Consider the following 13,891-nt stretch of genomic DNA (forward strand, 5'->3'; position numbering starts at 1 on the left):
GTCCCATAGTGAGAACCAATGAGCTAGAGGTGAAAGGCCAAGGAAGCATCTAGAAGCCATCAGGGTCACATGTGCTGGGGAGGAAGGTAGTCAAGACACACTTCTTGGGCAACCTGTCCTGTCTGTTATCTCCACCAGCAGTTGGGAATGGATGATAGGGAATGGAGGGCCATTGTGTTGAGGAAGGAGAATGCTCAGAGTCTTCAAGAATTTGTGACATCTCGTGGAGCCTGACGGAGCCTCTGAATTTGTCTGAAGGATGACTGTGGCCTGGCTGCCCTCCTAGCGTACCTCAGGGAGAGCATCATTTCTTCCGAGTCACTCACGGCCAACCCTTCTATACCTGAGGCATGATGCAGCCTTGGAAAGGGCTTCACCAGCCTGCAAACGGCCTCGCGCCAACAGGTAGTTTGAAGTTCACAATCTCAGACCAGGCCAGGACCACCTGGGTGGGATTTTGCATTTGAGCAGGCTCCCCAATCAATTATACACCAAAGCATGAGAAAACCGTTCCATTTTCCTCCTGAGCGCCTCCAGCAGTGTCCTGGGACAGAGCCAGACATGCAGTGTGAACCATTGATTGATGATACCTGGGCATGTGGGGCGCCAGAGAGGTGGAAGACACTTTGCTTTCTTGTAATGGATGGGCTGAGGGTGTCTGCAGATGAGACACTTTGATGTACCACCCTGGCAAGCCATTGCAGCTGGTCTAGTTCTTCACCTCACTTTGGAGAAGCCTGTTCCTTCAGGGAAAGAATCGGCGCTCCCTGCCTCTTACCTCATTCAACTTTTCAGGACTGAAGGCAGACATCAAGGCACCTCTGACTTCTTCCCATCTCTTGCTGCGTAGAAACAGGACGCTGTCTGCTACCGGCTTGGGTTCCAGACCGGAGGCCTGAAGGAAAGTGCCAAGCAGAGGGTTAGCACGGAGGGAGCCAGAGCCACCTTAGTGGCTCTCCTAGTTAGCTTTAACTGTCAATCAAGTCATCTGAGAAGGGAGTCTCAATCGAGGGACTGGGTCAGATGGGCCTGTGGGCGTGTCTGTGGGGGGTTATCTTGTTTGTTAACTGATGGAGGACCCAGCTCACTGTGGGTAGCATTATTCCCTGAACAAGCGGTCCTGGGATGTGTAAAAAAAACTAAGCATGAGCCTAGGAGTGAGCCAGCAACCAGCATTCTTCCATGGCTTCTGCTTCAAGATCTTGCTTGGGTTCCTGACCTCCTTCAGTGATGAACTGTGCTCTGTCTGGAAGTACAACCCAAATAGACCCTTTCTCCCCAGAGCTACTTTTGGTCAGAGTAGTTCTTCATAGTGACAGAAAGAAACCAGGACAGTGGTAATTGAAGGGCATGATAAACACCGGTGTTAAACTCCACCAATAACCCAGATCGAGATTTCTCTTGCAATGACACAGAAAAGCATTATAATATTCATGGACAAGGCTCTAAGACCCGTGGCTGGGGCCAACAGGGGACAGATCTGCTAGCCCTGTCACAGTGTGGACATTATCAAAATATCACAGTGGCCCCTGTGTGCCCTGAGGCCCCTTGTGAGGCCCTTTGATGATGACCAAAGTGGGTTTCCTAGGGTTGAAGGACACATCGGGATTTTGTGGCAAGAGATTTGGGGTGTTTGGATTGATCGGGTTTGGCTCAGAGATGACAAAGTCGTGTATTCTTGTCCTTAGAAAGTGAGAGAAAGGATTGCTGAACAAGTGGCCTTCAGAGGCACCCAGGAGAGAGGCTTCTAAGTCTTATCTGCTGTGGTGGCTCTATGTTCTAGCATCCGTTGGGCTTTCCTTTTCTTTTTTAATGTTAATCTTGAAAATTCCATATACGAGTACTGTGTTCATATCATCTCCCGCCCCCATGCCCATCCCTACTGACTTCTCAAATTCATGATCTCTTATTTTTTAATTACAGACACACACACATAAGTTTATAAGTACAATCTGCCGAGTTCATTTAGTATTGCTCATGCATTCAGAGTGGCCCGTTTGTGATTGGATAATGTACTGGGGGTCTGCCTCGTCCTTGGAGAAGACTAATTCTCATTCTCTCTCTCTCTGCAACTATTATCTGCCTGTAGCTCTGCATCTAGGAATGGAATCTTGTGAGATTTCCCCACATATGTTGTTGGTATGTCAACTGGTGCTATCATTTTTCCTTTTATTGAAAAAAATTGTTTTCACATAATATGTTCTGATTATGATTTTCCCTCCTGGTACTCATCCCAAGGTCTTGGCATTTTTCAAGCCTTGTTTAGGCCGCAGCGTTATTGAGAGTCCCTGAATGCAGCTTTGCTGTCATGTAGAAGGCGCTATTTTGAAGAAGGTAGGGCCCCTGGCTCTTACAGTCTTTCTGCCCCCCCTTATCTGATGTTCTCTGAGCCTTAAGTGCAGGGGTTTGTGTTACAGATGTGTCAGCTGGGACAGATGTGTCAGCTGGGACAGGTTACCCCACAGTCACGGGTGTTCTTTGAGTTTTTGTAATGGTCTCTGTTGACTGCAGAGAGAAACCATTTTGATGAAGGGTGAGATACATTTATCAAGCAGAGGATGAGATCTACATTTGCATATATGTCAATCAAGTTTTGGGAGGTTGGCCTGTGAGTGTGCATACGGCATGGGGTGGATGGGAGCTGGGGGACCCAGCAGCTACAGTAAGCCTTGAGTCTGGAGGGAGGCCTATGAGTGCCGTACCTTTATTCTTAATCAGCACAGATTTGTTAAATGTCCAATATGGGCATTGTGGCTTAAATCATATTCCTGAAATGTCATACATTGAAATCCTGATCCCTAGAGCTCCATATTTGGCCATGGGGATTTTAAAAGGTACCTAAAATAAATAAAGCCTTTATGGTGAGCCCTAGTCCAGTGTGCCTGGTATCTGTATATTCTTATAAGATTAGGATGCAAGCATGCAGACAGAGGACCACAGGAATGGAAAAGACAATCATTTAAGCCAAGAAGACAGGTCACAGATGATATGAACCCTGACCCAACTCATACTTCCAGCCTGCCCAGGCGCATTTCTGTGTGCGAGTCCCTCAGCTCATACGATGTTCAAAAGCTCATTATAGAGCGCATTGGACAGGAAAGACTTGGCTTTGGCCCTTACATTGGTTTGCTTTCTATTGTTATGATAAAGACCGAGCATCTTGAGGAGGAGAGGGCTTATTTTGACTTACAGGTCATACTCCATCACGGAGGGAAGTCAGGGAAGGAGCCTGGAGGCAAGACCTGAGGCAGAGACCACGGAGGAGCACTGCTGACTGACTTGCTCCTAATAGTTTGCTCAGCTTGCTTTCCGACACAACCCAGGGTGAGCTGCCTAGGAGGGGCACCGCCCGCAGTGGGCTGGGCCCTCCCACGCCAGTCATTCATAATAGTGAAGAGGAGAAGCAGCGGGCACTGAGTATCATTGCAGATCATGAGAAAGAAAGCGGGTTTTCTCAAGGGGAAGCCGGGCGTGGGGCAGGTGGTGGGTTACATGGTCAGGAGGCCTCTGAAGATAAGCCAAGAAACACGCAAAGGAGTTCCTCCTGGCCCTTCCCCTCCTGCCCCTTCCCCTCCTGCCCCTTCCCCTCCTGCCCCAGTCCATTCTCTTCCATCCTAAAAGCAGCTGTGCCAGCTGTGGTTACAAACGGTGACCTCACTGTTCGTCAGTGTGGCCCCCCAGGCCCGTGGATGCAGGGGGATCTGGGACCAGGCACTCCGCAGGGTCATGTGTGCCACGGGGCTCCGTTATTTCCTTTCACTGTTTTAATTATAGCTGAAGCACGAAGCCAGCCGTCATAACTCAAATGCCTTGTAAAAACTCCTATTTAGAGGAAAATTATAATTTTCTGATAAAATATGAACACTCAAAATAAGCCATAAAACATAACTGCAAAGTATCTAGAGGATTTAATTATATATTAGAACCCAGTTGCTGGGACATTTTCCTGCGGAGGAACACCTCTCTATATTTAGAACGAGATTCTTTAGGAGTGCCATGGCCACTAAATTATGGTTTTATGGAATTTTTGGAACATAATCTGTTTATTTAGGTTCGAGTCAAAGGAGGAAATCATACATTATGGATATTTATAGAGTGAAGAATCCCCAGCCTGTGCCACACTGCTAAGACTTTTCACTTGGGAAAAAAGTGAGACACCAGTTTGTACAGTCCTGCTAACACAGACTCAATTGTTGAGTCAGGGTCAAGATTGACTGGATTGGAGCCATCCCTAAGACTTAAGAAATAGGAGGCTGGGAAGCTAGTGGAATGCTCACTGTACATTGAGGTCCTGAGTTCAACCCTCAAACCCATGTAAAAAAAGTTGGATGTGGTAATCTTAGCACTGGGGAATGTGGAGACGGGCAGATCTCTGGAGTTTGCTGGCTATCCAGCCCAGCATACTCTGCAAGCAAGCTCAAGGCAATAAGAGATCCTGTCTCAAAACAAACAAACTAACAAACAAAACAAAAATCCACGAAGGATGGCACCTGAGAAACGTCACCCGTGTCTGACCTCTGGCCTCCACACTCACACACCTGTGCACCCGTACACAGACACAAAAGACCTAACCATTGGGTTCCTGCTACCTTTTACCTTATGTTTAAAGAGGGGCCTCACTCTCCAGGCAGTATGTTGTTAGACTCTCAACCCACCCCCTTACCCTGCTATTATCTTCAGACTAGAAGTCCTCCAGGGCTTTGCTTTCCGGGTTGTCTGTTTGTTTCTGACCGTCAAAGTCAGGGATAGCACTCACATGATTATTTCATGTCTAAGCATGTATTAGAACAAAAAGAACAGCAAAAGATGGCAAGAAGGTATTAATGTCAGCCGTATCTGCTACTTTTCTCGTGGCTGTGGCTAAATACCCGGCCAGGAACAACTTGAGAGGAGTGGTTTATTTGGGCTTGTGGCTTGAGGGGACACAGTTCTCCACGGTGGGGGAGGCCTGCAATGGGTGTCTCTGTGGTAGCAGGGCGAGTGTGTGACATCTCAGTGCATCAGGAAGTGGGGGAGGGATGGAAAGTAGGCCATGTCTCCCGGTGACCCAGTTCTCCTAGGGGGGCCTTTTGTTCTAAAGGCTCCCCCACCTCCCCAAATAGCACGGCCGGCTGAGACTAAGTGTTCAGACACCTGAACTTGAGGAAGAGACTGTGCATCCAGACCTTCAGCCTCTGGCCACCGTAGGACGGACGCAGTCTAGCTGCCAAGGTTTCCCCAGCCTCACTGAGTTCTAACTGTTCAAAAGTCCCAAAGTTTCTTCTGAGACGTGAGGAGCTGCACGCCTCCAGCACACAGAGTAAGCAGCCCCCCCCCCCAAGTGGAGAAACTAGAGCACAGCAGACAAAGGCCGGCTCTACGCAATCCCCAGACCTAGCAAGGCAATCACTACGCACCACAGCTCCGTGTCTCCCATCAGGGGCTGCTGATGGTGTCATCAGTGCTCCAAAGGGCTTGAGGAGTCCTGCCTCTTAGCCGTGTTGCCTGTGATACGTGCGGTCTCTCCCTAGGGCCAGAACCTCCTAGTGCTTGACACTTTCCTCAGCGAACTCCAACCACCATCCTGGGGTCTCCACTGTACAACTTAGGCTGTCTTCCTAGCCCCATCTGCGGTCCTTTCAAGAGCCCAGGTGGGGAATCCAACCTGCTACACATTCTCCAGCCTCTGCTACTTTCTGAAGCCTTGGTGCAAGCTTCTGTGACCCTGTAACTCTTGGTTTCTGCATGCCTGCAGAACCACTACAATGTTGACGAGGCATCCAGCTCCTCTACCTGGGCTACAGGTGCATCAGGCTCTGTGTGCCTCCATGACTACACCTGGGAAAACCGTCCCTAGATGACCATGCCCAAACAGAATGCCCCATAGGCTCTCTTTGTTTGAGCACTCTCTTTTCCAATGAAAGATTTCCAAATGAGTTTGCATTGCTACATCCTATAACAGTCAGTGGATAAGGTCTTGCTCTCATGAGCCTCTCCTGATGTCCCGGTAAATAGCACACGGCTTCCCCTCGATTCTGTTAAATCTCCTTTGTAATTCAAACGGACTCATCCACACCCTCCTTGCCTACCCTGTCTGCAACTTTGACCGAATTTGTGTTTCTATCCTCACCAAACTTTGTATTTTCCACCTCCATCTGCTTTCTCACACTATAAACTTGCCTTCCATAAGACGTGGCTTATGGAAGGAAGGGTTTACCTAGGTTGACAGAGTGAGGGACGGCGGGGCAGAAGGTGGCGCTGTGGCCATGGAGGGTGGCAGATGCTTGTCCACATTTTAGTGGTCCAGGAAGTAGAGCAGGGGCAGGAATGGACCTGGGATGAAAACCTCAAGGCCTATACTTCAGTGAACCAATTTTTCCGGCCAGAGCACCCATCCTAAAGGCCCTAGTACCTCCCCCAAAAGCACTGCTATTGGAGGACCAAATATCCAGATACATGAGCTGCACGTTTTACACAAAACAGAACAAAAACCTAGGTGGGAACCAGTTGTCACAGTCTAAGGTGTCTACCTGGGAAAGAAAAGAAAGAAAAACACTTGAGATGCAGGCCGTGGGATTTGGCCTGGTGAATGTTTATTGGATTCCTATTACACAAGGGAGGGAGTTAAGGTTGTTTTTGTGACCCTGAGGTGTGGAATTGGAAATAGCTCACAGGAAAGTCACACTTATCTGAACCAAGCCAACCTGCCTTCATCACTGAGCTCCCTACAAGATGGGTGACACGAAGCTTATTGGGAACACAATTCTGGAAGTTTGACCCCTGGGTTGGGGGCAGGATCTTGATGACCTTCTAGAACTCTCCGATGACTTCATCAACAGATCATCATGCCAGACAGTTGACACTCTGTTTTATTTTGTTTGGAGGCAGGGTCTCACAATGTAGTCTAGGCTGACCCCAAACTCTCCATTGTCCTGCTGAGCACTGGAATTACAAGCATGCAGTACCACACCTTTTAAAAAAATTATTTTTGAAAAATGAATATACATATACAAAATTAACCCATTTTAAATGCTTAGTGCAGTGCTAAGTGCTTTTACACTGTTAGGCAGCCATTACCACCATCATCCACACAGGTCTCTTTTATATTTGAATTTCTCATGTGTTTCTATCTATTTATAGTGCATGGCATGGTGTTACATAGGGCACTTTCATAAAAGCATGTACTGTATAAAGATCACCCTACTACCCACCCCCACCCCGCCTAATCCTTTGTTCCCAGGGCAGTGTTGCATCTAACCTCATGTCATACTATGTGCCCGGCTTCACGTATCTGTTTAAAATCTGGGCACCACAAATGAGAGACAGGCTTAATTTGCTTAGTGTGATGGTCTGATTACATCCTACAAACAATGTAACTTTGTTCTGTGTTTTTTATTAATGGCTGAAAAAAAATTCTGCTGTAGATAAATATCACCTTTTCCTTATTCTTCCTTCTGCTGTTGGATGGGTAACTGGCTGGGTAGAGGGTAGAAGGTGCCTCCAAGTTCTCTCAGGCCGGGTGTGTGTAGCATACAGGCCAGAACCCATAGGATATCCGTGTGGTGAATTGCAACCAGAACATAGGAGAAAGAGCCCACTGTGGCGTCTCATGCCTACAGAGCCTGGGAGGCTGAAGCAGGGGGATGTGTGTGGGTATGAGGCTGGACCAGTCTAAAGAGCGAGGCTCTGTCAGAACAGTAACAAAAATCAGAACACATAAAAACAAAGAAAATACAAAAAATGAAAGAAAGGAAGAAAACAAAGGAAAGGGGATAAAGAGAAACAAGAAATAGAGTAGAAAGTCTTGAATACTTCATAAATGGTTGGGATTTTAAGATCCAACTCATTTGTCATAGGTGTATGAGTGTGTGTCTATGTGTACACGTATGTGTCAACTTCAAAGATCCAACTCATTTGTCATAGGTGTATGTGTGTGTGTCTATGTGTATATGTATGTGTCAACATCAAAAATGCATTTCTTACTGTAGGTCTTGACCAGTTTCTTACTATTAGCAAAGAAAGTTTGAAAAGCCTATCCTTATCCAAAGCCCAACCCTTCTGGTCATCTTTCTCTTTCTACTAAAAGCATATCAGTCACAACCCTGAAGTCTCTTCGATCAGCCGAGGCCAGCTCACCCCATCCCCTTGGCCACCACCCTGGCTGAGGTCACCATTATCTCTGCCCTAACTGATTGCCCAGCCTCGAGCCTTATCACACCCATCCATTTCCACACTCCAGGATCTTTTCAACGTCTGAAAGTTGATCTCCTATGACGGGAGAGTCAACTGATGGCTACAACAGGAGGGGAGAGGGATCGGGGAGGGCTGGTCAAGGGATTCTGCACTATGACTAGGCAGAAGAAGGAGGCTCTGGAGGACTGCTGGATGGTAACCTTGGATGACGACAAAGGAGTGTGTGTTTCAAAAAAGCCAAAAGAAAGGATGCTGTATTATCCTACCCTGAAGACGATAAATGAGACAGCCGACAGATGTGATCAACCTGCCTTGAGCATCACATAGCGTAAGGATGTCTCGTTATTTATTGTGCATAGAAGTTAGGGACAATTTTAGAGTCGAATCTCTCTTTCTGGCTTCACATGGGATCCAGGGCTTGAACTCAGGTTGTCAGGCTTGCACAGGGAGTACTTTCACTCAGTGAACCACGCCACCAGCACTTACGATGCTTCATCCAACAGTTCCTTGTGGGGATTCTTCTCACCTGCTTGCAAGTGAAGGGATGCTTCCGCCAGCCCCCAACTCTTCCCAGGCACGGCCCAGCGCCAGAAGGACATTCTTTAGCCTCTTTTTATGTTGTTTATTCGTTTCCTTTGCTTTTTTCCCAGCATGTGTGTGGTCATGTGTGTGCAAGTGCCCGTGTGTACACATGCATGTGGGGGTCAGGGGTCAGTTTTGGCTATCACCCTCGGGAACCATCCACCTTGTTTCTTGAAGACAGGGTCTCTCTCGTTGGCCTGAAACTTCTTACCAAGCAAACCAGACTGGCTGGCCAGCAAGCCTTGGGGGGGAGGGTCAGTCTGTCTCTGCCTCCACAGCCCTGGGACCACACCTTTTTTACACGGGTGACCTTTTATGTACGGGCAGACTTCTCACACAGGTTCTGGCCATCGGGCTCCCACCTCATGCTTGTCAAGCACTCGCTGACATCTCTCCAGCTCAGCCCTCTACTTAAACAGGGTAAAGATGCAGGGTGGGGTTTTCTGGAAGTCCAGGCCGGGCTTGGGCAGCATAGCGCAATGGTCACAGCCTGGCTCTGGGTAGGCTTTAGGAGAGATCTATTTAGGCCTCCGTTTCCTGATCTATCGACAGTGTTGCCTATTCTCGAGCAGCGTTGTGAAGTTTCTCACTTCACTAATTACTGGGTACCTGGTATAAGCAAGGCCCTGATTTGGTTGCTTAAGATGAAATGAAACTCCCTGCACCAACTCTAAAGGAGGAAGGCAGCCAGAAACGTGAGGAGTGACTTACCTAGCACAGTGGGTATCTGTTAAATATTCCTTGCCCACCTACTGTGCTAGGCAAGTCACTCCTCAGAGGCAGACAAGGGGAGAAACAGATTTTGTGTGCTGTGGAAGGCAGAGCCAACAGGACTCCCCAGTGAATTAGTCTGGGATGGGAAAGCATATCATTGACCTTCACCGACAGCTTGACTGGATTTGGGATCACCTAGGAGATACACCTACAAGTGTTTGTGAGGCTGTTTCCAGAAAGCTTTATCTGAGGAGGAAGACCACGCTGAATGATGAATACCAGTATTTGTATCTGCTTTCTGACTGTGTGTGAAACGTGACCAGCCACACCACGTGCCTTCTCGCCATGGTAGACTCTTTTTCTTCAGTCTGTGGGGTAAAATAAGCACTGCCTCCCTTAAGTTGCTTCTTGCCGTGTATTTAGTCACATCAACCAGACAGTGACTAGCACAGGGACCAGGGTGACACCAAGACCATCAACCAGACAGTGACTAACACAGAGACCAGGGTGACACCAAGACCATCAACCAGACAGTGACTAACACAGAGACCAGGGTGACACCAAGACCATCAACCAGACAGTGACTAACACAGAGACCAGGGTGACACCAAGACCATCAACCAGACAGTGACTAACACAGAGACCAGGGTGACACCAAGACCATCAACCAGACAGTGACTAACACAGAGACCAGAGTGACACCAAGACCATCAACCAGACAGTGACTAACACAGAGACCAGAGTGACACCAAGACCATCAACCAGACAGTGACTAGCACAGAGACCAGGGTGACACCAAGACCATCAACCAGACAGTGACTAGCACAGGGACCAGGCTTAAGGATGACACCAAGGAGTTTTGAACTGAGCAACTGGGAGGATTGTATTGATAGAGTAAAACACGAAGAACATCCCAAGAATGCGACATCAGAGACCACTTCAGGTCATTCAGCCAGCACCACAGTCACCTTCTCTTAAGAATGCAGCATCAGAGACCACTTCATGTCATTCAGTCAGCCCCGCCGTCACCTTCTCTTAAGGGCCGAGCCTCCTCAGCAGCTCATCTCTTACCTGGAGCTCCTGGTCCCACCCCAGCCCTCTCTCATTTGTCTTGCAGCTCCTACTTTCCATCTAGAACACAGCTGAGGAAACACCTCCCAGAGGAAGCTCCGTACAGACAATACATTTCATTCCCACTTTTTGGAAGACTTTTATACATAGAAGCCAGAAATTTTTTTGAAGGAATTTGTAAAGAAGGGCTCTTAGGAGTCAGCTCAAGTTCACGAACAGCAAGTGGTACCAAAGGAACCTCGTTATTTCTTCTTTCCCGGAGAGACTGATCCGTAGGAAACAGAGTGTTTATGACTTACTTCCAAGGACATTCTTATGAGGAAGAAAGAGAAATAATGGGTGGGTAAATAATTCTTTTGGGTGTTTTCCATGGCTGATAGAACAAAGACAGATAAACTCTACCAATCTGGAGTCAAGGGGAAAACCATAGGTTTCCACACTGAGCCTAATCCAATTGCGTATGTTATTTGTTATTGCCATAATAAACTACTGATTTGCAGTAATCAAAGCCGAGATTAATTCTCTAAGGAGCACAATTGAACATCAAGCCAGACCATTTTGCCTGAGCCAACAAGAGCTGATTCCAAAATCTGTCAGAAACTTACAACAAAGAGAAACTTTCTCATGAACACAGATCCAAAAGGCATTTAAGCAAAACCCTAGCTAGTATGATCCAGTGTTAAAGAGTAATTTATCGAGACCAAACAGGGCTTATTCAAGGAGTGTAGGCCTTGAAAAGCAACCACATATAACTTGCTACATTAACACAGTAAAGGAGAAGAATGCATGCAATCTCACAGATGTCACAAAATATTTAATAAATTTCAACAGTCATTCATGATACCAAATCTTAGTGGACTATAAATAAAATGGCATGAAATATGCCGGGTGGTGGTGGTGCACACATTTAATCCCAGCACTTGAGAGGCAGGGGCAGGGAGACCTCTGTGAGTTTGAAGCCAGTTTGATCTACAGTTCCAGGACAACCAGGACTACACAGAAAGACCCTGTCTCAAACAAACAAACAAAACCAAAAGCAAAAAAAAAAAAAACAAAAACAAAAAAAAACAAAATACCATTAAATATGTAGAAATTTGCATAGAAGAAATAAACTGTATTTATTATAGATAGCATGCAGGAATAGCATAGAAAGTTCAAGGAGTGTCCGCCAACACACTGTCTGAATTAATACTGGTGTAAGATTATAGAGTGCAAACTAAAACTGTCCTTTTTGTTTGTTTGTTTTTTTAATGCACCAAGGCTGGCCTCAAACTCTTAGAAATCCATCTGCCTCCCAAGCGCCATGAATGGCGTGTGCCACCAAGACCAGCTTTAAAATTGTCTAATTGTTAAGAAATAAATTCAACAAATGATGTACAAAATCTCTAAATTGAAAATACAAACAATTACTAAGACAAAGAGAACCTAAATGATAGAAAGGCCACATTCACAGATTTGGAAACTCTATACTGTCGATATGTCAATTCTTCAAAAGCAGACAAGCCTATTCATAACTGCAGGCAAAGAATCAAAGGATTTGAAAGTCAGGAGAAATTACACTTTCATCTTTCAAATTTATTGTAATGATGGAATATTTAAGAGACTATGTGATTATGGTAAACAAATCATTCAATGCCACAAAACAGGACACAGAAATAAACACACACACCCACATGATGTCTTGATTTGTGATAAAGATATTACTTAGCAAAATGGACTTCCCCCAAACCGATACTGGAGCATTTAGATATAAAAATGATCCATACCTTACTTCATTCCAGAAAGTCATTTGGTGATGGCCGTAGCCCTATGAGTGAAAGGCAAAGCAAGTAAAACTTATACAATAGTTTCCAAAGCCTGGAGGCAGGAAAGATTCCTTAAACAGGATAACAAAAGTAATACCATTAAAGATTTTGATAATCTAAACTTTGTTATCAAATGATATCATTAAGAAAATTATCAAGAAGCAGGGAAGCTAGCTCAGTCGGTAAAGTACTTGCTGGACACCTGTGAGGACTTCAGTTCAAGTCCCAGGACTGGCATGAAAACCGGGAGCATAGTAATGTGCACTTGTAGTCTCAGCAATGGAGAGTGAGACAGGAGGGTCCCTGGAACTTACTAGCTAGGCAGTCTACCTTAATAGCTAGCAAGAGGCCCTGCCTCAAAAAAACAAAAACAAAAACAAAAACCAAACACCAAAAAACCAAAAAACAAGGGGGGCTGGAGAGGTGGCTCAGAGGTTAAGAGCACAGACTGCTCTTCCAGAGGACCTGAGTTCTATTCCCAGCAATCACATGGTGGCTCACAACCATCTAAATCTCTCTCTGGCCTGCAGACATATATCTATAATAAATAAATCTTAAAAAAAAACAAAAACAAAAACAAGGTAGTGGTTCCTGAGGAAGAACACTAAGACCTCCACCCATACACTCACATGAAGGCAGGCACGCACACACACACACACACACACACACACACACACACACACACCAAGAATGCTTCAGACAAGGGAGACTATCCCCAGTATATTCATCTGACAAAAAAAATTTAGATCATATAAGAATGGCAATTAATTGATCAGAAAAAAAGTCAAACACCTTTTTAAAAATGAGCAAAGACCTTACGAGCACAAAGAGGACATTCAAATGGCAGGTGAGCATATGAAACAGTGCTTAATATCATTATTCATTAGACAAATGCAAATTAAAACGGCAATGGTATGTCATTACCCAGCCAGAAAACAATGGAAACAGCGGAGGGTGAAGGACGGTGAAGATGGAGAGCTCTGCCTCCGACTGCCAAGGGTGTCAGCCCGCCCAGCCACCCTGAAAACTGACCCACGGTAAACAGGAAGGCCAGGCACACACCTGCTCTTGTGACTCGGCAATTGTGATCCCAGGGACACGCTCCTAAGTGCATCTCCTTCATATGTGCGTAACAATTTGACTCAGAATAGTGACAGTCTAGCAACTACCTACATGTCTACCAGCAGAGGAACAACGGGTCTTGTGTACATCAGAGAGCTGTACAGCAATAAACAAGACAGACTGCATTCATTTTAGCACCCACGTATAGATAAATCTCTCAGACACAATGAGAAAAAGAGCCAGCCAGGACAAAATGACACATTCTGTACGTTCTCATTTACGTAAGATTCAAGAATGGGCAATACAATAGATGTCAGAGGAGTGGTCACCCCTGAGTGGTAAGAAATACAGGATCTGCTCTGAACCTTGAGCTGGCTGACAGCCATGTAAGTGCACACGCATTCAAAGCACATTGAGGTTGGTTTTTGTTTTTGTTTTTTCGAGACAGGGTTTCTCTGTATTGTTTTGGAGGCTGTCCTGAAACT

At 46.1% G+C, this 13,891-nt stretch overlaps 1 protein-coding gene across 1 annotated transcript in view; it reads right to left on the minus strand.

Moving 5' to 3' along the window:
• Tbxas1 (thromboxane A synthase 1) overlaps positions 1 to 13,891 on the minus strand; it is a 173,135-nt gene that overhangs the window by 77,064 nt on the left and 82,180 nt on the right. The window contains exon 5 of the mRNA XM_040728790.1: positions 779 to 895. Within this exon, the coding sequence (XP_040584724.1) occupies positions 779 to 895 (117 nt within the window). The remainder of the gene's footprint in view (positions 1 to 778; positions 896 to 13,891) is intronic.

This window comes from Mesocricetus auratus, unplaced genomic scaffold, assembly GCF_017639785.1.
Source record: "Mesocricetus auratus isolate SY011 unplaced genomic scaffold, BCM_Maur_2.0 Super-Scaffold_100019, whole genome shotgun sequence".
Taxonomy (NCBI): Eukaryota; Metazoa; Chordata; class Mammalia; order Rodentia; family Cricetidae; genus Mesocricetus; species Mesocricetus auratus.